Consider the following 24,977-nt stretch of genomic DNA (forward strand, 5'->3'; position numbering starts at 1 on the left):
AGGGGGAGAGAGAGAGGGAGGGGAGGGGGAGAGAGAGAGGGAGGGGAGGGGGAAAGAGAGAGAGGGAGGGGAGGGTGGAGAGAGGGAGGGAAAGAGGAGAGAGAAGAGTGGGGAGAGCCAGAGTGAGGGGAAATGCCGGGGGTGGGGGGGGTGTGGGGTGGGGGAGAGTGGGAGGAGAGCAGAAAGGGGGAGGGGAGAGAAGGAGGGGAGGGCAGGAGGTGTGTGTGAGAGAGAGAGAGAAACAGAGAGGGGAGGAGGGATTGTGCAGCTCGGGGGATGAGGGAGGAGAGAGGAAAACAGAGAGGGAGGGGAGAAAGGGATTGTGCAGAGAAGCAGAGAGATTCTTGGGAATCTCCTGATCATCAAACCGTATCTCTCTCTCCCTCTCTGGGTGTCAGAATGTGATTTAATGCAGTTTTCTGTTGCAGCCCTTATAAAGACAGCATGTGAACAGGAGGAGAGAGAGAGAGGGAGGGAGTATCTGAGAGAGGACTGCGATTCACTGCCTGCAGCCAGAGCAGACACACACACAAACACAGGGCAGGAGAGGAGGACAGTGAATTCTGAAGCAGGCTACATGCAGTCATGAGGTGAGCTGCTGAAAACTCTTTGCCTTCCATCTGTTTTATGTAACTTAAGTTAAATCTCGGTGCAGTAAAGTCCAGAGACAGGACTGCGGGATCGATTGGAGCGATTTTCTCGGTAAAGCAGCTTTTTTTTTTGGCAAAACAGAATCAGCTGCAATGACTTTTGTTTTTTAGGAAAGGATTATTTTTTTCTCTCTCTCTCTCTCTCTCTCTCTCTGTCTCTGGCACTGACCACATCAGCCGGTGAGATCTCGTAAACAGGACGCTTTGTGTTTCGAAGCCAGGGGGTTTGAAGAGGTTTAAGGGGGCGGTGGGTTGGGGAGATGCAGGGGGGTTGGTGGTGGGTTGGGGTGGTTGGGGGTTTGAGGAGGGTTTAAGGGGGCAGTGGGTTGGGGAGATGCGGGGGGGGGGGGGGGTTGGTGGGTTGGGGAGATGCAGGGGGGGGTTGGTGGGTTGGGGTGGTTGGGGGTTTGAGAAGGGTTTAAGGGGGCGGTGGGTTGGGGAGATGAGGGGGTGGTGGGTTGGGGAGGTTGGGGGTTTGAGGAGAGTTTAAGGGGGCAGTGGGTTGGGGAGATGGAGGGGTGGGGTGGGTTGGGGTGGTTGGGGGTTTGAGGAGGGTTTAAGGGGGCGGTGGGTTGGGGAGATGAGGGGGTGGTGGGTTGGGGAGGTTGGGGGTTTGAGGAGAGTTTAAGGGGGCGGTGGGTTGGGGAGATGGGGGGGTGGGGTGGGTTGGGGTGGTTGGGGGTTGGAATTGAACTTAATTTTGCGTCGTTGTTGCGCCTGAGTTGCCCCAGCCGAGGGGCAGGTGCCAAGGAAATTTTGGGCAGCAAAACAAAGGGGATCGGGGCAGAGTTGGCGAGCCGAGGGTTGGCCAAGAAATGAGAAAGTGGTGGGGGAAACTGAATGGGGTTGGGAATCCGGACCTGTTCTGCGGAGAATGTGCAGTGAGACTATTGGATCATTCTTTCAACGGGCTAGCAGGGGGTCGGGCGGGCCGAATGGCCTCTCCCTCCCCCCCCCTTAATCGAAATAGAGAGAGAGAGAGAGATGGAAGGGGGCAAGGGAAGGAAATGGTAGAGAGAAGAAGCAATGGGGACTGATGGAGAAGCGGATGGTCACAGAGGAGGGGGATTGGGAGGGAGGAGAGATTCGGGGGCTGGCGGAGAGGGTTAAGAGGGGAGCTGGACTGATGGACCGAGAGGTGGAGAGAGGGTGAAAGGATGGGGGGTGGTGGTGGTGGTGGGTGGAGAGGGATAGCGAGGATGGAGAGAGATGAAAAAGAAGGATGGAGTCAGCAGTGATAGAGAGAGAGAGAAAGCAAGTGTGAAAAGAGAAATATGGAAATTTACAGCACTTTAAAAGGTCACTAGCGTCGGGGAAAGGACAGAATCAAAGCGAAATCACTTTGTAATTGTGTTCTGGGTGTGTTGGACTCCCTGGTATCCGTGTGCCACCGTCCACAGAGCTGCCGCTAAATAATGAATGAATGAATGAAAGATTAAAATTTAACCGCTTTAAGATTGGGCTCCGAGCATTTGTTTAATTTGTGTGTGTGTTGTGTGTGTGTCGTGTGATTTGAAAGTGCCCTGGATGGGCACAGGAACTTGGCTGGAAAACTTAGCATGGGAAAGCGATAACCCAGTTTATTTATCAAAGAGGGAGAGAGAGAGAGACTGTGCCAAACGAGGAGGGACCAGTAGGAATTAAATGAGGTGCGTTATTCCTTATCAAGGCACTTGTATAAACAAAAGCAGTACCTCCAATAGAACTGAGAGGCTATATTTATCAGGAAAGAATCACCAGGCTCTATTCTCTGGAAAAGAGAGGGTTGAGGGCTGACCTGATAGAGGAAGGGGTGGTTGGACTAGAAGAGGCTTCAATAAAATCACCTCTCATTCTTCTAAACTCCAGTGGATACCAGGACCAGCCTGTCCAACCTTTCCTCTTAAGATAACTACCCGCCCCCCGCCCCCCTCCATCCCCCATATCAGGAATCAGCCAAGTGAACCTGCTCTTAACTGTGTCTAATGTCAGTGCCTGTGAAATATCAAGCTGCTCAGTCCAAGGTGATTTTCATTGAAGTAGAAATTGTTGTCCTTTTTACATTTGGTGTTCTTGCGAATGTCCTGATGAGTGCAAGATGAAAAGCTTTGACGTTTTTTCACCCAGAGGCCTGTGGGAGCCTGGAACTCACTGCCTGAAGGGGGGGGGGGGGGGGGGGGGTGGTGGTTGAGTCAGAAACTCTCATAACGTTTAAGAAGTATTTAGATATTCACTTGCACTGTCATAGCCTCCAGGGCTGTGGTCCAAGTGCTCGAAAGTGGGATTAGTGCAGTCAGATCTTTGTTAAACGGAGTGGACATGATGGGCTGAATGGCCTCCTGTTCTGTGAACGTCTATGAGGCTTTTTTTTTTAGCAACATCTAAGTTAAATCCCAAGATTGTGGGCTCCTGTGTTGGTTCCTTCTGTGGGGAGTGGAAAATCAGGATGGGGGGGTGGTGGGGGGTGGGGGGCGGGGGTGAAGAGTAGACAGGATTCCGACTCCTGCTGAAATCCAGGCAGCAAAGTAACAGCAGGAAAGTGAATTGAGGCCTCAGCTGGAGTATTGCATCCAGCCTCTGGGTGCCACACTTTAGGATGGATGTGAAAGCATTGGAGAGAGTGCGGAAAAGATCCACGGGAATGGGCCCAGGGGTGAGGGACTTCAATTATGCAGATAGGTTGGGGAAGCTGGAACTCTTTTCCTTGGAGAAAAGTAGGCTGAGAGGAGATGTGATAGAGGTGCTCAAAATCATGAGGGGCCTGGACAGAGTAGGCAGGGAGAAACTGTCCCCACTCAGGAAAGGATCAAGAACGAGAGGGGACAAGCTGAAAGTAATCAGTAGAAGAAGCAAAAACGACATGAGAATATTTTCTTTCATGCACTGAGTGGTTAGGATCTAGAATGCGCTGCCTGAGAGTGTGGTGGAGACAGGCTCAATCGGAGTATTCAAATGGGAGCTAGATTATTTTCTGAGAAGGAAGAAGGCATAAGGTTATGAGGAGAAGGTGGGACAATGGTGTTAAGTGAATCACTCGTTCGGAGAGCCAGTGCAGACGTGGTGGGCTGAATGGCCTCCTTCTGCACTGTAACAATTCTACGAAGACGGATTCCGAGTTGAATCCGATGACCACTTGTACTTAAATGGTGACTCTAACTTTTATAAGAGTTCCCAGAGGAGCTTCGCAGGTACTACCACCGAGCAGAATTTGACCCCGAGCCACATAAGGAGTGCTGGGGAGGGGTGAACAAAGGCTTGGTTAGAGACAGATTTTCAGGAGCCTCATGGATGGATAGCCCGAGTCCCACTTGTTAATAGGACCCAAGCTGGTTGGCAAAGCTGAAACCAAGACTTACTGAAAGAATTTATTGCTTTGTTCAGTCTAACAGCTCACCTCCCACTTAACCCAGTGTCCCAGCTATCCCCTATTTATACCTGCTCAAAGACAATTAATGCCCATCGCCTGTTTCTATTAACCTTAACAATGTAATTGACATTCACAAATCTTAACAATGTAATTGACAAGACATTCACGCCCGCTTACAGTCAAAGTAAGCTATTCAGCCAAGGAGGGTTGCACAGCCAAGAATCAACTCATTGCTTCAGGTAAATTAGGGTGATAAAAATGAATAGTACCTGGAAAACTCAGCCAGTCAGACAGCATCTGTGGAGAGAAACAGGTTGAGTTGACCTTTCGTCAGAACATCAGAACTGAGTTCTGATGAAAGAGCACCTTGAGCAGAAACGTTAACTCTTGTTTCTCTCCACAGAGGCTGCCTGACCTGCAGAGGTTTTCCAGCAATTTTTTTTTGTTTTTATTTCAGGTTTTCAGCATCTGCAGCGTTCTGCTACTGCAAATTAGAAGGATGTTGGCATTCATGAGTTCCCATTGGCAAGGGAGAAGGGGCGAGGAATAGGAGGTTCAATCTCAACAACAATCTTTTTAAAGATAGGATATTTCCGATTACTGTCATGAAGGTTTATTACCTGAAAGGTGCCATGTATATTCAAGATGTTGTTAACGTTTCGAGTTTGTGTGTGACCCTCCTTCAGTTGTACGGACTCGAAACGTTAACTCTGATTCCCTCTCCACAGATGCTGTTCGACTTGCTGAGCTTTTCCAGCGCTTTCTGTTTTTGTTTCAGATTTCCAGCACCTGCGGTATTTTGCTTTTACCCACGATGTTGCTGTTGTTGACTTGGTCTCTTTGAATTGCATGAAGGTGTCTTTTGCTGTGTCAGAACACGATAGCAACAGTGACCTCGGCCAGGATTTTCCGGCCCTGTCATGGAGGGAGTGGACAATCCTGGCCGTGGGTGGGGCAGGAAAACCCCGACCCTTGGCTTTACGTAGCGCCTACAATCTATGAAGACGCCCCCAAGTGCTTCGCAGAAGTGGTTATCAAACAAAGTTTTGGCCCCCAAGCCGCATGAGGAGATATTAGGGACAGATGAACAAAAGCTCAGTCAAAATTTTAAGGAGTGTCTTCAAGGAGGAGAGAGAGAAGGAGAGGGAGGGAGGGGCAGAGAGTTTGAGGGGGGCAATTCCAGAGCTTCAGGTCCAGGCAGCTGAATGCTGGAGCGATGGAAATCAGGGAGCGCACAAGACTCCAGAATTGGAGGTGCGCCAAGGTCTCGGAGGGCTGTGGGGCTGGAGGAGGTTGCGGGACATGGGGGTGGGGCAGTGTGAGGCTACGGAGAGTTTTGAAAATAAGGTTATGGATCTTAAAATGATAGCCATAGGTTTTGCCTGAAAACCTGGTCACGTGTGAAAAAAATAACGCTTGCTGTTGCTCATTAATTGACGAGATCTGAAGTGGCCTTCAAAGTCTATGGGTGGTGTGCAACAGAACTAAAGAATATTATTTGGCCTCTGTAGTTATACCAGATCATTATCCACTCTAATAACAAGGCAGAGACCGCATGCCAAGCAAAGAGGGCCAAGACTTTGCCCTGACATTGTGCCCGTTCAGTATTGGTCCATAAGGTCAGCTGCGGCTCAGCGGGTAGCATGTTCGCCTCCGAGTCATCAGTTCAAGGCCTGCTCCAGAAACCTGAGCGCATAATCCAGGCCAGCACTCCCTCGGTGCTGTTGTCTTTCAGGGGAGATCGCTATTTCAGAGGGGAGCTCTGCCCCGGTGCCAACATTCGTCCTTCGACTCAATGTCACTTAAAATGGATGGTCTGGTCATTATATCACTTTGCTGTTTGTGGGATCTTGCTGTGCGCAGATTGGCCGGCGCGTTCCCTACATTACAACAACGACAAATTGGGATTGTAAAGCACTCTGAGTCACACTGAGGTGGTGAAAGGTGCAGTAGTTCCATCAATTTTGGAAAAGATGAGCACATTTGATGTTTTACCTTTCTTCAGTATACCAGAAATTAATTACTACAGTTTGATGAAGGGAATACTTCTTTTTCCATTATTCTGTAATGGGATGTGGCCATTGCTGGCAAGACCCCTAATTGTCCCCTTGAACTGGGCATTTCAGAGTCAACCACATTGCTGTGGTTAACATATGAGGAACGTTTGAGGACTCTGGGTCTATACTCGATGGAGTTTAGAAGGATGAGGGGGGGAACTGATTGAAACTTACAGAATACTGAAAGGCCTGGATAGAGTGGACGTGGGGAAGATGTTTCCATTAGTAGGAGAGACTAGGACCTGAGGGCACAGCCTCAGAGTAAAGGGAAGACCTTTTAGAACAGAGATGAGGAGAAACTTCTTTAGCCAGAGAGTGGTGAATCTATGGAATTCTTTGCCACAGAAGGCTGTGGAGGCCAGGTCATTGAGTGTATTTAAGACTGAGATAGATAGGTTCTTGATGGGTAAGGGGATCAAAGGTTACAGGGAGAAGGCGGGAGAATGGGGTTGAGAAACTTGTCAGCCATGATTAAATGGCGGAGCAGACTCAATGGGCTGATTGGCCTAGTTTCTGCTCCTATGTCTTATGGTCTGGAGTCACACATAGGCCAGCAGATTTCTTTCCCTAAGAAACATTAGGGGACCAGATGGGCTTTTAACAACAATCAATGATAGCTTAATGGTCACCAATACAGAGAGTAGCTTTATTATTCCTGATGTATTAACTGAATTTAAATTCCAGCAGCTGCTATGGTGGGATTTGAACACATGCCCCCAGAGAACAAACCTGGGCTTTGGGATTGCCAGGCGGGTGTATTATTACTAGTCCAGTGCATTACCAGTATACCAGCACCACCCCCCCTCTTCTTGAGACTACGTATGTGTGCAATAAGCAGTTTAGTCTTTGGCTAAGGACATTATGATAACACTTTACAGGTCAATGCTATATCTAGCAGGCAATTAGATCTACAGCTTATCATACGGGTCTCCAACTCCAGTCAGTATTTTCATTGTTCTTGTACTGAGTGACCTCAGCTATTTTGCTTTTAGTACATTGTTTTGGGGGAACTCAGCTGCATTTTCAAAACACTGTCTTGACTCACATCTTGAAAACATGGTTCATGCAAGCTGAGCACTGGGAGAACGTCAGAACGTAAGGAATAGAAATAGGAGAAGGCCATTCAGCCCCTCGAGCCTGCTACGCCATCCAATAAGATCATGACTGGACAGAGTAGATAGGGGCAAGATGTTCCCATTGGCGGTAGCATTGAGAACCAGAGGGCACAGATTTAAGATCATTGGCAAAAGAAGCAATGGAGACAAGAGGAAAATCTTTTTCACGCAGCGAGTGGTTAGGATCCGGAATGCGCTGCCTGAGAGTGTGGTGGAGGCAGGTCCTATCAAGGGTTTCAAACAGGAATTGGATAATTACCTGAAGAGAAAACAATGTGCCGAGCTACAGGGACAGGCAGGAGGAGCGGGACTAGGTGAGTAACTCTTGCAGAGAGCTGACACAGATATGACGGGTCCAATGGCCTCCCCTCCCCCCTCCCCCCACCCCGGTGTCTGGAACCGTTCTATGATTCTCAAGGAGGGGAGAATTTTCCCAAGCGAAATAAAGGGGGGGAAAGTGGCAGAGAATTTTAGGAAGGGAATTCCATGGGATGGGACATGAGTGTCCCTGTCAAGGCTGGCATTTATTGCCCAAACCTAATTGCCCCTGAAATCAGAGGGGCAGTTAAGAGTCAACCACATTGCTATGGGCCTGGAGTCACAAGTAGGCCAGACTGGCTAAGAACAGCAGATTTCCTTCCCCCAAGTGAATCAAATGGAGTTTTTCTTTCCAAACAATCAAAATAGTTTTTTCAGACAAGTTTTAATAGTTTCAGATTTAATAATTGAATTTAACTTCCAGCAGCTGCTGTGGTGGTGGGATTTGAGCCTGTGCCCCCAGGGTATTGACCTAGGTCTCTGGATTACTAGCCCAGTGATATTACCACCATGCCACCCTGTCCCTTTAAGGCCCAGGTAGCTGAAGGCACAGCCACCAATGGTGGAGTGATTAAAATCAGGGGATGCGCAGAGTTCGAGGCGCATTCAGGGTTGGGAGGGGAGGGGGCTGAAGCATTAACCCTGTTTCTCCCTCCGCCAACACCGCCAGGTCTGTTGGGTTTTTCCAGCAAATTGCTGCTTTGTTTTAGTTCGGATTTGCAGCGTCTGCAGGATTTCTTCGCTATTATTGAAAGAAGCCTGATTTGCTGTTTGACCCATGACCTTTCCTTCTGGCAGGGAGAATCGTGCGATTGGAACCAGCTGTGGAACTTGCTCATTTGTAAAGTGAACCTTTCGTTAAATTTGATCAGTTTGTTGGGGGGTGGAGGGGGGGCGGTGGAGTGGAAGAGTTTGATTTGCCTGCTTACCCAAGGCAGCCAAACCATGGCGCGTTGAGCAGGAAACAGCTGCTTTTTATTCACTGGAGTAAAGTCAGCAGGAGCTCTGGACAGTGGAGAGGCCCAACAGCCTGTGATTCCTTGGTAGGAACTTATTTATTTACCAGCAAGAACCGTTAGAAGGTCTCAGACCAGTGCCAAAAAGGAATGTGTCAAGATGCATTTTGGCAGGAGGGGTAGGGGGGAGGCAATATAGACTTAATGGCAAGTTCTAAAGAGTGTGCAGGGACCTGGGGGGTTCATGTGTGTTGAGCTTTGAAGGTGGTAGGGCATACTGAGAGAGTTGCTGGCAAAGCAGATGGGATCTTGGGCTTCATAAATATTGAGTACAAAAGCTGGGAAGTTATGGCCGAACCTTCGTAGAGCTCGGGTTAGGTCACGACTAGAGTATTGTGTCCAGTTCTGGTCACCGCACTTTAGGGAGGTGGGAGTCCTTGAGGGGGTGCAGGGGAGATAAGGTCATGTCCTAGGCCCGAACATTTTCAGCTGCTTCATCAATGACCTCCCTTCCATCATAAGGTCAGAAGTGGGGATGTTCCCTGATGATTGCACAATGTTCAGCACCATTCACGACTTCTCAGATACTGAAGCAGTCCATGTCCAAATGCAGCAAGACCTGGACAACATCCAGGCCTGGGCTGACAAGTGGCAAGTAACATTCACACCACACAAGTACCAGGAAATGACACAACAAGAGAGAATCTAGCCATCGCCCCTTGACATTCAATGGTATTAGCATTGCTGAATCCCCCACTATCAACATCCTATGGGTTACCATTGACCAGAAACTGAACTGGACCAGCCAGATAAATACTGTGGCTACAAGAGCAGGTCAGAGGCTGGGAATCCGGTGGCAGGTAACACACCTCCTGACTCCCCAAAGCCTGTCCACCATCTATAAGGCACAAGTCAGGAGTGTGATGGAATATTCTCCACTTGCCTGGATGAGTGCAGCTCCCACAACATTCAAGAAGCTTGAAACCATCCAGGATAAAGCAGCCCGCTTGATTGGCACCCCATGCACAAACATTCACTCCCTCCACCACCGACGCACAGTAAAAGCAGTGTGTACCATCCACAAGATGCACTGCAGGAATTCACCAAGGCTCTTTAGACAGCACCTTCCAAACCCACGACCACTACCATCTAGAAGGTCAAGGACAGCAGATACATGGGGAACACCACCAACTGGAAGCTCCCCTCAAAACCACTCACCATCCTGATTTGGAAATATATCGGCCGTTCCTTCACTGTCGCTGGGTCAAAATCCTGGAACTCCCTCCCTAACGGCACTGTGGGTGTACCTACACCACAGGGACTGCAGCGGTTCAAGAAGGTGGATCACCACCACCTCCTCAAGGGGCAATTAGGGATGGGCAATAAATGCTGGTCTTGCCAGTGACGCCCACATCCCATGAACAAATAATTTTGAAAAATTACCAGAATGATTCCAGGGATGAGGGATTTTTCTGCTACAAGTTTAGATTGAAGAAGCTGGGATTGTTCTCCTTAGAGCAAAGGAAACTGTCTCAGAAGGCTCTGGGTTCAAGTCCCACTGCAGAGCAAATAATCCAGGCTCAGTGCAGTACTGAAGGAGCGCCGCACTGTTGGAGGTGCTGTCTTTTGGATGAGACATTACGTCCTCTCAGGTGGATGTGAAAGATTCCATTTTGAAGAGGAGCAGGAGAGTTCTCCTGCCTGTTCAATATTTACCCCTCAGGCAACATCACTAAAAACAAATGATGTGGTCACGATTGTATTACTGTTTGTGGGAGCTTGCTGTGCGCAGAATGGCTGCCACACTTCCTACATTACAACAGGGACTTCATTTCAAAAGTGCTTCATTGGCTTTGGGATGTCCTGGGGCCTTGAAAGGCGCTACAGAATCACAAAATCGGCCCGTCATGTCTGCACTGGCTCTCCAAAGGAGCGATTTACCTCTTGCCATTCCCTGGTCTTCTCCCCGTAACCCTGCACATTCTTCCTTTTCAGATAATAATCCAATTCTCTCTTGAAAGCCCCGATTGAACCTGCCTCCATCAAAGGCTCAGGTAGCGCATTCCAGATCCTAACCACTCGCTGCGTGAAAAAGTTTCTCCTCATGTCTCCCCCTTGCTTCTTTTGCCAATGACTTTAAATCCACGTCCCTCTGGTTCCTGATCCTTCCACCAATGGGAACGGTATTTCCCTATCGACTCTGCCCAGACCCCTCATGATTCTGAACACCTCCATCAAAACCCTTCCCAGCCTTCTCTTCTCCCAGGAAAACAGCCCCAGGGTCCCCAGTCCATCCACAGAACTGAAGCCCCCTCCTCTCGTTCCTGGAACCATCCTCGTGAATCTTTGCTGCGCCCCTCTCTAGCGCCATCATGTCTTTCCCAAAGGACACATCTTTTTACACCGTATTGTGTGGTGAGGTAGAGAAAGGATTATGGTGTTGACCTGAGAGAGGGGTGAACTGCCTTGAGGTGCCGCTCTTTCATCAAAATGAACTTGGCCCCAGCAACTTCCGCTCCACCTGGTTACATTCTGCTGTGAGTTGAATCTTCTTTTTACTCTCTCATGGGTTGTGAAGGTCTTGGCAAGTCCAGCTTTAGTCGCTCATGCCTAACTGCCCTTGAACCGAGTGGCTTGCTTGGCCATTTTCGGAGGGCAGTATCAAGAGCCAACCACGTTGCTGTTGGTCAGGAGTCTCACGTAGGCCAGACTGGGTAGGGGCGGCGGATTCCCTTTCGTCAATCAGCCGGCTTTTTAAGCCACAATCAGCGCTCGTTGTCATGGTCACCGCCACTGAGACTAGCTTTCAATTCCAGATTTACTAACGATTTGAATTCTGAATTCCTCCAGTTGACGTGGTCGGATTTGAACCCGTGTGCCCAGTGCTTCAGCCTGGGGCCTACTAAAATACCAGCCTGGTGCCATTGCCACCACCTCCCCAACAATAGGATGCAACAGGGCACAACAGGAGTGACGTTCACCCCCTTGTGTCCCAGCAACATCATTCACTCAAAAAAAAAATAGGTGATCTTCGGATCTTGAGAGGAGGTGACTGAAGGGTGTTTGGGGCGGCCTTGGTGAGGGTACGTTCAAAGGCCACCCTGTAGCGGAGACTCTTGCGCTCTCCTCCATCCTCTCTCCTGCCACAGTGGTGGCCTGGCCGATTTTTGTAGTTTTTAATTGATTTCTTTTAAAGAAAAGTGGCTGAGAGGTCACCTCCATGTTGAAGACCCCTCTCAGTTACCTAACCTCACACTGCAGTCAGGCTCTTCCCTGAAATGGGGAGGCCTCTGATCGGCCCTCCGGCTTCAAGAGATTCCCCCACCATCCTTAACTGGACAGGACCTGGTCTCCCTGGCAATTTAGGTCTCACCCACGTAAACGTTTTGACTTTGGCGAGACTCCACCAGAGACAGTGTCAGTATCCGAAGACAGCCCCAGCTCCTGTTTCCCTCCTCTGAGGGGTAAAATTCAGACCGACGATAATGGGACTGGAAACCCAGCTGTTCTCCTATTCAGCGATAAAGCATCCCCTTAAATAAAGCGATCTGATTTAACCTCAGGATTATTTTTTTTATCCATTGTGCGATGTGGGCATTGCTGTAAAGGCCAGCATTTATTGCCCATCCCTAATTGCTCTTGTTCAGGGGTCAGTTAAGAGTCAACACATTGCTATGTGTCTGGAGTCACATGTAGGCCAGACCAGGTAAGGACAGCAGATTTCCTTCCCTAAAGGGCATAAGTGAACCAGATGGTTTTTGTCAAACTTTTAATTCCAGATTTTTTTATTGAATTCAAATTTCACCATCTGCTGTGGTGGGATTTGAACCTGTGTCCCCTAGAGCATTGCATTGAATTTCTGGAATACTAGCCCAATGAAAAATACCACTACACCATCGCCTTCCCCACCCCCCAGCAAACACCATCAAGACTTGTTATGTTTTTGTGTTCATCCACACCGGCTCCTGTGAGTCACATTTCCAAGTCTTGCGCCAACTGTACTAACACCAGCAAAGTCTCTTCATATGGTAAATATCCTGATGACATCCAGGTTTGGAGCATTGTCAGCTAGTTACAATCGCTTGCATTTCCCTCTAACTGGGTCTGCAAAGCTGCAGAATCCTCACTGAAGAGAAGGAAGAAGTTGCTGAGCACACATTGCGGTAGGTGTAGTGGGCACTACATCAACACAAAATTATTCTTTCATGGGATGTGGGCATCGCTGGCAAGGCCCTCATTTGTTGCCCATTCCTAATTGCCCTTGAACTTGGCTTGCTCGGCCATTTCAGAGGGCAGTTAACAGTCAACCACATTGCTGTGAGTCTGGGGTCACATGTAGGCCAGACTGGGTAAGGGTGGCAGATTTCCCTCCCTAAGGGACATTAGCGAACCAGATGGGTTTTTCTGTAGTTTCGTGGTCACCATTACTGAGGCTAGTTTTCAATTCCAGATTCTTTATTTTATTTTATTTTTTGACTCATTCATGGGATGTGGGCTTCTCTGGCTGGGGTCAGCATTTATTGAAGAAAGGATTTACATTTATCTCGCAACTTTCACAACATATAGAAACAGTCGTTTGGTGGTACAGAACTTGAGTGTTGCTGAAAAAAGAGACATGTCAAAGCTTTTTGTCTTGCACTCATTAGGGCACTTCGCAAGAATACCAAAATAAAGAGAAAACAATAATTTATACTGTATGTGAAGAGAGTGCTGATTGGTTGGGAAATGGATTCCGATTGGTAGCGATGTTGCCATGGAGAAGGCACCAGTGTCTTCACGTGCAGTATGAAGGGTTTCTCTTCCCCCTTATATTGGTATTCTTGCAAAGTATCCTGATGAGTGCAAGACAAAAAGCTTCAACATGTCTCTTTTCTCAGCAAAGCTTCTGCAACGTCAGGTTGGTCCAACACTTCACAGCCAATGAAGCACTTTGAAAGTGTTGAGATTGTAACATAGGAAATGCTGTAGTCACATTGCACATAGCCAGAAGGGTGATAATGAGCAGACCATCTCAGTGATCTTCACTGAGGGTTAAATATCAAGAGCAGGACAACTTTGAAATGGTAGCTGTGGGATCATTCACACCCATCCAAGGGCCTCAGCTCAACATCTCACCTGAAAGGCAGCACTTCTAGCAGTGCAGCACTCCCTCAGTGCCACACTGTTGGTTGTGTGGAGAGGGAGGAAGTCAGCTTAGATTTCATTGCTCAAGCAGGATTTGAACTCACAACCCTTAGATTCTGAGACAACATTACTACCCACTGAACCCACAGCTGACTCCGCAGCTGAAGACTTTCAAATTATAAATGAAAAGGCTACAGTTAAGGGGTTAAGCCCGGCTCTGTGAAGAAATAGGAATCAGCCAGGACCATATGCAGCAGTCGAGGAGTGAGAGGTTAGACTGAGGCCCTCTCCACTTGGCGTCAAAGATCCTGTGGCCATCACTTCAAAGAAGAGCTGGGGGTGGCGGGGGAGGGGGATAGTTCTCCCCAGTGACCCGGCCCATTATTTATCCCTATCCCTTTAACCGACATCACAGTCCAGTCATCGTCGCCTTGCTGTTTGTGGGAGTTTGCTGTCTGCCCATTGGTAGCCCACCTCTTACAATGCAGTGGCCACTACCCGCCAAGAAAATACCTTATTGGCCGCAGAGCACTTTAGGAATGTCCTGGGGAGGCGCCGCTGTCAGTGCAAGTCTTTCTTGCATTTACTTGCCCTCATCGTGACCTCTTATCAAATTGTGTTTGTCTTTAATCAAATTCTTATCTCCCCACCCCTCCCATCTCCCTGGCTAACTTAAACAGATCTCGGTTTCTTGCTGTATCTTAACAGCTGCCTTTCCTAAACCTTCTCTCTTCGGCTGATGTCAGCCCTGCTTTAGACTCAACAGCAAATTGTTACTTACCAAATCAATGCCATTTGACCAGGCACTGATTTACTGCTGAGCTCTCTTCATTCTCCCTCGAGATGGTTCAACTTGTCTGAGCCCCTTCAATATCATTTGCCTCACTCTGTTTATCCGCAATTAAATTCTTATCCACACCCAACTCAGTTTCTAATTTAAGGGACTAATAACTAGTCTTTCTTTATTTCTAATAATTAGTCTTTCTTTTTTTGCTAATAACTAGTCTTTCTTTCTTTTATATAATCTAGCCTTTCTGATCCTGCTCCACTTAGCTGCAGTCCACATTATTCCCTTGGGTGGGGCAAGTCCAGAAACATTGACGAGGACTTGGTCACTCAGTTACATAAAGAATATCACTTAGATGGAGACGAACTGGAGAAGCTGGGGTTGTTCTCCTTAGAGGATAGAAAGTTAAGAGGAGATTTAATCGAGGTGTTCAAAGCCACCAAGGATTTTGATAGAGGGAGTAAGGAGAAACTGTTTCCACTGGCAGGAGGGTTGGTCAGCCAGAGGGACACAGATTGAGGAGAATCAGCAAAAGAGCCAGAAGGGGAGATGAGGAGAGTGTTTTTACACAGTGAGTTATTATCAGGAAGGTGCTGCCTGAAAGGAAGCAGAATTTGCAAAAGGGAATTGGCCAAATACTTGAAAAGGAAAAATTGGCCGGGCCAAGGGGAGAGCATGGGATGGGAGGAATGGGACTAATTGGCCTGCTCTTTCAGAGAGCCAGTACAGGCACGATGGCCCGAATGGCTTCTGTACAGAGACTCTGTGATTCAATTGAATCTCCATTCCAGATTTCTGTGTGATTGGGCTTCTAGTTTCATTGTGATTTTGGCCGCAAACTTAGCAAGACTTTTGTGGCCTAAAACATCCAGCTCCAAAATGGCTGACTGCTAACATCCTTTTCTCTTTCTCCTCCCTCTCTCTCTCCCCACAACCCCCAAACTCCACCCCCGCATCGCTGGTCGCATCTCCACTTTCCTGACTGGGGTAAGATTACTGACAGACTGCTGGGGAGGCCACATGTCTGCTGGCTGGTTGCCGATGAAGAGCACAGACCCCCTGCTGACCATGGTAGCGAATCTGTGTTAAGCAGAAGTGTTCGAGAGCCTGGCCAAGCGGTGACATGGTGTTCAACGATGGCTTTCTAATCCTTTCCGAGATGTAGCCTCTCATCTCATTCAGCAACTGAGAGCTCAGCAGCCTTGCCAGCGGAACATCTGTTTTTGATGTGTAAATGCAGTTGGAACAGCAGGGGGAGGTGCAGCCAAATACACAACTTTGCAAAATATTTCCAGCACGGAAACAGGTAGCTCAGCCCATCTGCTCCATGCTGGTCCTTTGCGCTACACAAGCCTCCTCTCACCCCCTCTTCATCTCACCCCACCGGCGTTTCCTCCGATTCCATTCTCCCTATGCGTTTATCCACCCCTCCCCTTAAATGTACCGATATTATTCACTTCAACCCCTCCCCTGCGGTAGCATGTTCTCAATCTTAGCGCCAGCCGGGTAAAGAGGTTTCTCCTGAATTTTTTAAAAATTCGTTCATGGGATATGGGCGTCGCTGGCTGGGCCCAGCGTTTGTTTCCCATCCCTAATTGCCCTTGTTCCGGGGCATTTAAGAGTCAACCACATTGCTGGGGGTCTGGAGTCACAGGTAGGCCAGACTGGGTAAGGAAGGCCCTAAAGGTCGATCGTCAACGGTTTTTTATACGACAATCGGCATTGGTTTTGTGGTTATCGGGGGGAATTTTAATTGCAGATCTTTATTGAGTTCAAACTTTACCATCTATCATAATGGGATTCAAACCCAGCTCCCCAGAGCGGTACCCTTGGCCTCTACAATACTGGTTCAGTAACAATACCATGATGCCACCCAGATGTGGAAACATCTTCTCTACGTCTATCCTATCGAACTCCTTGATTATTTGAAAGGCCTCTATCAGTTCACCCCTTCTGAAGAAAAGAGTCCCGGCGTGTTGAGTGTTCCCTGATAGATATAACCTCTCAGTTCTGACATGTTTCTAGTAAATCTCTTTCATTAGCTCATACCTTGCCTCTAGACCAGAACAAATGCTCTGAAGGAGCAGATCAGAGTTACTGTAGACTCAAACAACACAGCAGGAGACTGTAAAACTGTCACTGTCTCGTTTAAAGGGTGCACGGGTTTGAGTGCGATTTGCCTGCTATACTGAGAGAGAGCAGCGCTGTGACAGGGGAAGTGCTTAGGGAGTGCTGTGTGTCAGAGGGTCAGTACTGAGGCTACGCTGCACTGTTGGTGGGTCAGTACTGGGGAGCACTGCATTGTCAGAGAATTAGTAATGAGAGAGCACCTCACTGTTGGAGGGTCAGTGCTTAGGGAGTGCTACACTATCAGAGGGTCAGTACTGAAGCAGTGCTGCACTGTGGGAGGGTCAGAATTGAGGCAGTGCTGCACTGTCAGAGGGTCAGCATTGAGGGAGCATTGCATTGTCGGATGGCCAGTATCGAGGAGTGCAGCACAGTCGGAAGGTCATTACTGAGGGAGCTATGCACTGTTGGACGGTCAGTACTGAGAGAGTGCTGCACTGTTGGTAGGTCAATACTGGGGAGTGCTGCACTGTCAGAGGATTAGTAATGAGACAGCACCTGACTGTTGGAGGGTCAGGACTGAGGGAGTGCCGCACTGTCAGAGGGTCAGTACTGAGGGAGCACTGCACTGTCGTAGGGTCAGCGCTTAGGGAGTGCTACGCTATCATGGGTCAGTACTGAGGCAGTGCTGCACTGTGGTAGGGTCAGCGCTGAGGGAGTGCTGCGCTGTCAGAGCGTCAGGACTGAGGGAGTGCTGTAATGTAGGTGGGTCAGTACTCAGGGAGCGCTGCACTGTCGGTGTGTCAGTACGGAGGGAATGCTGCACTGTCGGTGTGTCAGTACACAGGGAGCGCTGCACTGTCGGTGGGTCAGTACTCAGGGAGCGCTGCACTGTCGGTGTGTCAGTACGGAGGGAATGCTGCACTGTCGGTGTGTCAGTACTCAGGGAGCGCTGCACTGTTGGTGGGTCAGTATGGAGGGAATGCTGCACTGTCGGTGGGTCAGTACTCAGGGAGCGCTGCACTGTCGGTGGGTCAGTACTCAGGGAGCGCTGCACTGTCGGTGTGTCAGTACGGAGGGAATGCTGCACTGTCGGTGTGTCAGTACTCAGGGAGCGCTGCACTGTTGAGGGGTCAGTACGGAGGGAGCGCTGCACTGTCGGTGTGTCAGTACTCAGGGAGCGCTGCACTGTCGGTGGGTCAGTACAGAGGGAGCGCTGCACTGTCGGTGGGTCAGTACGGAGGGAGTGCTGTAATGTAGGTGGGTCAGTATGGAGGGAGCGCTGCACTGTCGGTGGGTCAGTACTCAGGGAGCGCTGCAATGTCGGTGATTCAGTACGGAGGGAATGCTGCACTGTTGGGGGGTCAGTACGGATGGAGCGCTGCACTGTTGGGGGGTCAGTACGGAGGGAATGCTGCACTGTTGGGGGGTCAGTACGGAGGGAATGCTGCACTGTTGGTGGGTCAGTACGGAGGGAGCGCTGCACTGTCGGTGGGTCAGTACGGAGGGAGCGCTGTAATGTAGGTGGGTCAGTACTGAGGGAATGCTGCACTGTCGGGGGGTCAGTACGGAGGGAGCGCTGCACTGTCGGGGGGTCAGTACGGAGGGAGCGCTGCACTGTTGGGGGGTCAGTACGGAGGGAGCGCTGCACTGTCGGGGGGTCAGTACGGAGGGTGCGCTGCACTGTTGGGGGGTCAGTACGGAGGGAGCACTGCACTGTCGGGGGGTCAGTACGGAGGGAGCACTGCACTGTCGGGGGGTCAGTACGGAGGGAGCACTGCACTGTCGGGGGGTCAGTACGGAGGGAGCACTGCACTGTCGGTGAGTCAGTACTCAGGGAGCGCTGCACTGTTGGGGGGTCAGTACAGGGGGAGCGCTGCACTGTCGGTGGGTCAGTACGGAGGGTGCGCTGCACTGTCGGGGGGTCAGTACGGAGGGAGCGCTGCACTGTCGGGGGGTCAGTACAGTGGGAGCACTGCACTGTCGGTGAGTCAGTACTCAGGGAGCGCTGCACTGTCGGGGGGTCAGTACGGAGGGATCGCTGCACTGTCGGGGGGTCAGTACGGAGGGAGCACTGCACTGTCGGGGGGTCAGTACGGAGGGAGCACTGCACTGTCGGTGAGTCAGTATGGAGGGAGCACTGCACTGTCGGTGGGTCAGTACTCAGGGAGCGCTGCACTGTCGGGGGGTCAGTACGGAGGGAGCACTGCACTGTCGGTGAGTCAGTACTCAGGGAGTGCTGCACTGTCGGGGGGTCAGTACGGAGGGAGCACTGCACTGTCGGTGAGTCAGTACTCAGGGAACGCTGCACTGTTGGGGGGTCAGTACTCAGGGAGCGCTGCACTGTCGGGGGGTCAGTACAGTGGGAGCACTGCACTGTCAGGGGGTCACTACAGAGGGAGCGCTGCACTGTCGGGGGGTCACTACCAAGGGAGAGCTGCACTGTCAGGGGGTCACTACAGAGGGAGCGCTGCACTGTTGGGGGGACTGCACTGCTGGCAGTGCTGTCTTTCCATTTTTCATTTATCATCACAGAATTTCCTGCAAAGTGCTTTTCCCATGAGAACTGCGATTGATGAATGAAGGTTCCACTGGATGTAGGAAATATAGAGAGGTATTGTATTGTCCCTAATCGCGTTTTACTCCCTTGTTTTCCCCCTTAACTTGAAGACCATAAGACCATAAGACGTAGGAGCAGGAATAGGCCATTCAGCCCATGGAGCCTGCTCCGCCATTCAATGAGATCGTGGCTGATCTGAGAACCCTCAACTCCACTTTCCTGCCTTTTCCCCATAACCCTTGGCTCCCTTAAAGGTTAAAAATCTGTCCATCTCAGCCTTGAATATATTGAACGACCCCCAGCCCAGCTCCTACCCACCCCCCTCTGCGGTAAAGAAATCCACAGCTTCTCTACCCTCTGAGAGAAGAAATTCCTCCTCATCTCTGTCTTAAATGGGTGACCCCTTACTCTGAGATTATGCCTTCTGGTCCTAGACTCTCCCAGAAAGGGAAACAATCTCTCAGCATCTACCCTGTCAAGCCCCCTGTGAATCTTAAGTATTTCAATAAGGTCGCCTCTCAATCTTCTAAACTCCAATGAGTACAGGTCCAACCTACTCAACCTCTCCTCAGAAGAAAATCCCTCCATACCCGGAATCAACCTAGTGAACCTTCTCTGGACTCCCTCCAATGCCAGTATATCTTTCCTTAGATAAGGGGACCAAAACCATTCGCAGTATTCTAGGTGTGGTCTAACTAATGCCTTGTATAGTTTAAGCAAGACTTCCTTATTTTTATGCTCCATTCCTTTGGAAGTAAAGGCCAACATTCCATTTGCCTTCCTTATACCTGTTGAACTTGTATCCTAGCTTTTTGTGATTCATGCACAATGACCCCCAAATCCCTCTGTGCTGTAGCTTTCTGCAGTCTTTCTCCATGTAAATAATATTCAGCTCCCCTATTCTTCCTGCCAAAATGCATAACCTCACATTTTCCCACATTAAATTCCATCTGCCAATTTTTTGCCTACTCGCTTAACCTGTCTCTATCCCTCTGTAGACTCCTTGTGTCATCCTCACCACTTGCCTTCCCACCTATTTTTGTGTCATCCGCAAACTTGCCGATAATACATTCACTTCCCTCATCTAAGTCATTCATATATATTGTAAATAATTGAGGCCCCAGCACTGATCCCTGTGGCACTCCACTAGTTATAGGTTGCCATCCCAAAAATGCCCCCCTAATCCCAACTCCCTGTCTTCTGTTAGTTAGCCAATCTTCTATCAATGCTAATATATTACCCCCAACAACATGGGCTCTCATCTTATTAAGTAGCTTTATGTATGGTCCCCTATCAAATGCCTTTTGGAAATCCAAATATATTACATCTACTGGATCCCTTTTATCTATCCTGCTAATTACCTCTGCAAAGAATTCTAATAAATTTGTCAGGCATAATTTCCCCTCCATGAAACCATGCTGACCCTGCTTGATTATATTCTATATTTCTGAATACTCTGCTATTACATCCTTTATAATAGGCTCTAACATTTTCCCAATGACAGATGTTAAGCTAACTGGCCTATAGTTACCTGTTTTTTGTCTCCCTCCCTTTTTGTACAAGGGTCTTACATTGGCTATTCTCCTATCCTCTGGGACTTTTCCAGAATCTAAGGATTCTTGGAAGATTACTACCAGTGCATCCACTATATCTGTAGTTACTTCCTTTAATATCCATCAGGTCCAGGGGACTTATCGGTCTTTAGCCCGATTAGTTTCCCTAGTACTTTTTCTCTAGTGGTAGTTATTGTATTAATTTCCTCCCCCTTTTGCCCTTGATTATTCAGTATTTTTGGAATGCTATTAGTGTCTTCTACCGTGAAGACTGATGCAAAGTATTTATTCAACTCCTCTGCCATTTCCTGGTTCCCCATTATTATTTCTCCAGCCTCATTCTCTGAGGGCCTTATGTTCGCTTCGGCCTCTCTCTTCTTTTTTATACATTTAAAGAAGCTCTTATTGTCCGCTTTTATATAACTTGCTAATTTACCCTCAAAGTTTATTTTTCCCTCTCTATTATTTTTTGGTCATCTTTTGTTGGTTTTTAAAACTTTCCCAATCCTCTGGATTATCACTAATCTTTGCCACATTGTATGTTTTTTCTTTCAATTTGATACTGCCCCTTAACTTCCTTGGTTATCCATGGTTGGTTTAATCCCTTCCTTGAATCCTTCTTCCCCACTGGAATATATCTTTGTTGAGAGTCATGAACTATTTTATTAAACATCTGCCATTGTTCATCAACTGTCTTTTCTGCTAAACTCCTTTCCCAGTCCACTCCAGCCAATTCTGCACTCATTCCTTTGTAAATATTTCTATTTAACTTTAGCATAGTTGTTTCCAACCTAAGTTTCTCACTCTCAAACTGAATGCTAAATTCTACCATAAATATGGTCACTGTTGCCTAGGAGATCCTTTATTCTGAGATCATTTATTAAACCGGCCTCATTTCACATTACCAGATCCAAAATAGTCTGATCCATGGTTGGTTTCACAACATATTGTTCTAAGAAACTGTCCTGAATACACACTATGAATTTTTGCTCATGTCTACCTCTGCCAATTTGATTTTCCCAATCTACGTGAAGATTAAAGTCACCCATGATAAATGAACTACCTTTTTTACATGCCCTCAGTATCTCCTGATTTATTGTCTGTCCTACAGTATAGCTACTGTCAGGGGGCCTATAGACTCCTCCCACCAGCGTCTTCTTCCCTCGATTTCTTACCTCCACCCTTATGGATTCTACATCTTCTGGTCCAAGATCCTTTCTTACTATCGTGCTTATTCCATCTCGTACTAACAAAGCTACCCCACCACCCTTTCCTTCCTGCCTGTCCTGAATATAATACCCCTGAATATTTAGTGCTCAGCTTTGTAACCATGTCTATGAGATCATACCCACTAACCTCTATATGTGCCGTTAATTCATTTATTTTGTTCCGAATACTACATGCATTTAAGCAAAGGGCCATTAATTTTGCCTTTTAACCTTTTTTCCCCGTTTGACCCTATTTGCTACTGTTTTTTAATGTTTGTACACTCTGTCCCTTCCTGTCACACTCTGGGTAGCATTATCTAAATAGCTGCCCTGCAATGCTGCCATATCCTTTTGCTTTTTTAGCCCACATATCGCCATTCCAGAATCATCCCCCCACCCCCCGCCGCCGCCGCCCTCCCATTTAGTTTAAAAACCTCTTTACAGCCCTAGTTATTCGGTTTGCCAGGACACTGGTCCCAGCATGATTCTAGTGAAGCCCGCCCCACCGGAGCAGCTCTATTCAACCCCAGTGCTGGAGCCAGTGCCTCATGAACCAAAACCCATTCCTCCCACCCCGATCTCCGAGCCACGCATTTAACTCCTTGACACTGTTCCTTTCAGGGTATAAGTCCACAAGTGGTGAGCTGGTATCTAGTATCCAAGTGTTCAAGTGATGTTAACTGTTAGGGAGGTACAGGGTTGTCTACAGGTTACTCCAGACAAGCCAGATCTCGTCTGGAGCTTAGCTCCACACTCGCCGACTGCTTGTTAAAGTTGCTGCCTGGCAGTTAGAGTTCAAAAGCGTCTTGCCAGTCCACACCTAAAACTCAAAGGGCTGACAACAATATACCCCCCTAAGTGAGTTCAACCGAGTTCAGCCATGACCCTGTATCCAATCAGAGACTCTCCGCATCTCTATGTTGCACCAGTCGTTGAATAACCTTCTCCAAAGCATGGCAAGAGTCTTATTTAACTAAGAATATACAATATGTCTATCCTTTCCAGTAGTGATGGAAAGAAAGGTCATAAGAAATAGGAGTAGGCCATTCGGCCCCATGAACCTGCTCTGCCATTCAATAAGATCATGGCTGATCTGAGTGTGGCCTTAACTCCACTTCCCTGTCTGTCCCCCTTAACCCTCGACTCCTTTGTCAATGAGAAATCTCTCTAACTCAAGCCTTGAATATAATCAGAGACCCGGCCTCCACTGCTCTCCAGGGAAGAGAATTCCAAACACTAATGACCCTCAGAGAGAAGAGATTCCCCCTCATCTCCGTCTTAAATGGGAGACCCCTTATTTTGAAACAGTGTCCCCTGTTTCTAGATTCCCCCCACGAGGGGAAACACCCTCTCAGCACCCACCCTGTCAAGCCCCCTTGGAATCTTATGTGTTTCAATAAGATCACCTCTCATTCTTCGAAACTCCAATGGATACAGGCCCAACCTGCTCGACCTTTCCTCATGAGGCAAACCCCCTTCATCTCAGGAATCAGCCAAGTGAGCCTTCCCTGATCTGCCTCCAGTGCAAGTGCGGCCCCCTCTTTAAAGTGCCCAAAACTGTCCACAGCACTCGAGGTGCAATCTCACCAATCCCTGTACAGTCGCAGCAAGGCTTTCCTCGCTTTTATACCCCCATCCCCTTTGCATTAAATGCCAATGTCCCATTTGCCGTCCTAATTGTCCTGCCTACATGCCGACGTGTTGTGACTCATGTACCAGGGAAGAAAGATTGCGTTTCTGTAGCGCCTTTCGCCAGCTCACGTCAGCCCAAAGCACTTTTACAGGCAATGCAGTACGTTTATTGTTGTGGCCATGTCGGAAACACAGGGGCCAGTTCGGGCGCAGCGAGATCCTACGAAAGGCAACTCGGGGACAGCCAGGTCACCCGTGTTTCAGTGATGCTGGTGGAGGGATCGATATGCGCCCCGGGACACGCCACCCCCCCCCCCCCCAACCCTTGCTGCCCTTCGAAATGGTGGCCTTGGGATTATTTACATCCATTTGAGATCGGTATATTCCTTAAGCCAAGCTCAGTGAAGGAGAATGCAATGTCACTGCAGAATAAACAATCTGCTGTTTCCGTGCCTTAGTTTAGCCTTAGTGTTATTTGATTTGGAAGACTTAACTTCTGGCATCTTAACCATGAACGTAATAAATGCCAAGAGCAGTACATTTGCCCTCCCAATGAACTCCACTTACTCAGAACGTTGACTAACACACTTCTGCACTTTCTTACAAAGTTGCAGCACATCTCAGGGCTAAGGGTGGCTGAAAATAAGCCACTTAAACATCAACACCTCTGTCACATCAATTCAACCCTTCAATGCACAGCACTGTGCATTTTCCTGACTATAGCATTGATTTACTCTGAAGTCTCTGCGCTGCGCCAATTCTGGCCTCTTGTGCATCCCCGATTTTAATCGCTCCATCATTGGCGGCTGTGCCTTCAGCTGTCTGGGCCCTAAGCTCTGGAATTCACTCCCTAAATCTCTCTCTCTCTCTCTCTCTCTCTCCTCATTTAAGATTCTCCTTAAATCCTACCTCTTTGGCCAAGTTTTTGGTTACTTGTCCCTAAAAATCTCCTCATGTGTCTTGGTGTCAAACTCTGTTTTGACCATCGCTCCTGCAAAGCACCTTGGGATGTTTTACCATGTTAAAGGTGCTACCTAAATGCAAGTTGCTGTTGTTGATGTAAAATACCCTCCATATAATTCTATAATTGTACAAGATCCTCCAGAACACGCATATGTTCATATGGAGAGACCGGAGAGGCTGTTTTTTAAATTTATTCCTTCACAGGATGTGGGCACCGCTTGCTAGGCCAGCATTTGCTGCCCATGCCTAGTTGACCTTGAGAAGGTGGTGGTGAGCTAACTCCTTGAACGGCTGCAGTCCCTGTGGTGTAGGTACACCCACAGTGCTGTTAGGGAGGGAGTTCCAGGATTTTGACCCAGCGACAGTGAAGGATATCTCTCCAAGTCAGGATGGTGATTGGCTTGCAGGAAAATTTTCAGCTGATGGTGTTCTCATGCGTCTGCTGCCCTTGTCCTTCTAGGTGGTAGCGGTTGTGGGTTTGGAAGGTGCTGTCAAAGGAGCCTTGGTGAGTTGCTACATGTAGATGGTACTCACTGTGTGTCAGTGGTGGGGGGTGTGAATGTTGAAGGTGGTGGATGATTGTTCTCCTTAGAACAGTGAAGGTTAAGGGAGAGATTTAATGGAGGTGTTCAAAATTTTTA

General features: G+C 48.6%; 1 protein-coding gene across 2 annotated transcripts in view; it reads left to right on the forward strand.

Annotated features, from left to right (window-relative positions):
* Positions 1-494: 494 nt before the first annotated feature.
* LOC121272321 (galactose-3-O-sulfotransferase 2-like) overlaps positions 495-24,977 on the forward strand; it is a 97,373-nt gene continuing 72,890 nt past the window's right edge. For both annotated transcript variants that reach the window (XM_041178932.1, XM_041178933.1), the window contains exon 1: positions 495-590. In XM_041178932.1, the coding sequence (XP_041034866.1) occupies positions 586-590 (5 nt within the window). In that variant the 5' untranslated portion in view covers positions 495-585. The remainder of the gene's footprint in view (positions 591-24,977) is intronic.

This window comes from Carcharodon carcharias, chromosome 33, assembly GCF_017639515.1.
Source record: "Carcharodon carcharias isolate sCarCar2 chromosome 33, sCarCar2.pri, whole genome shotgun sequence".
Taxonomy (NCBI): Eukaryota; Metazoa; Chordata; class Chondrichthyes; order Lamniformes; family Lamnidae; genus Carcharodon; species Carcharodon carcharias.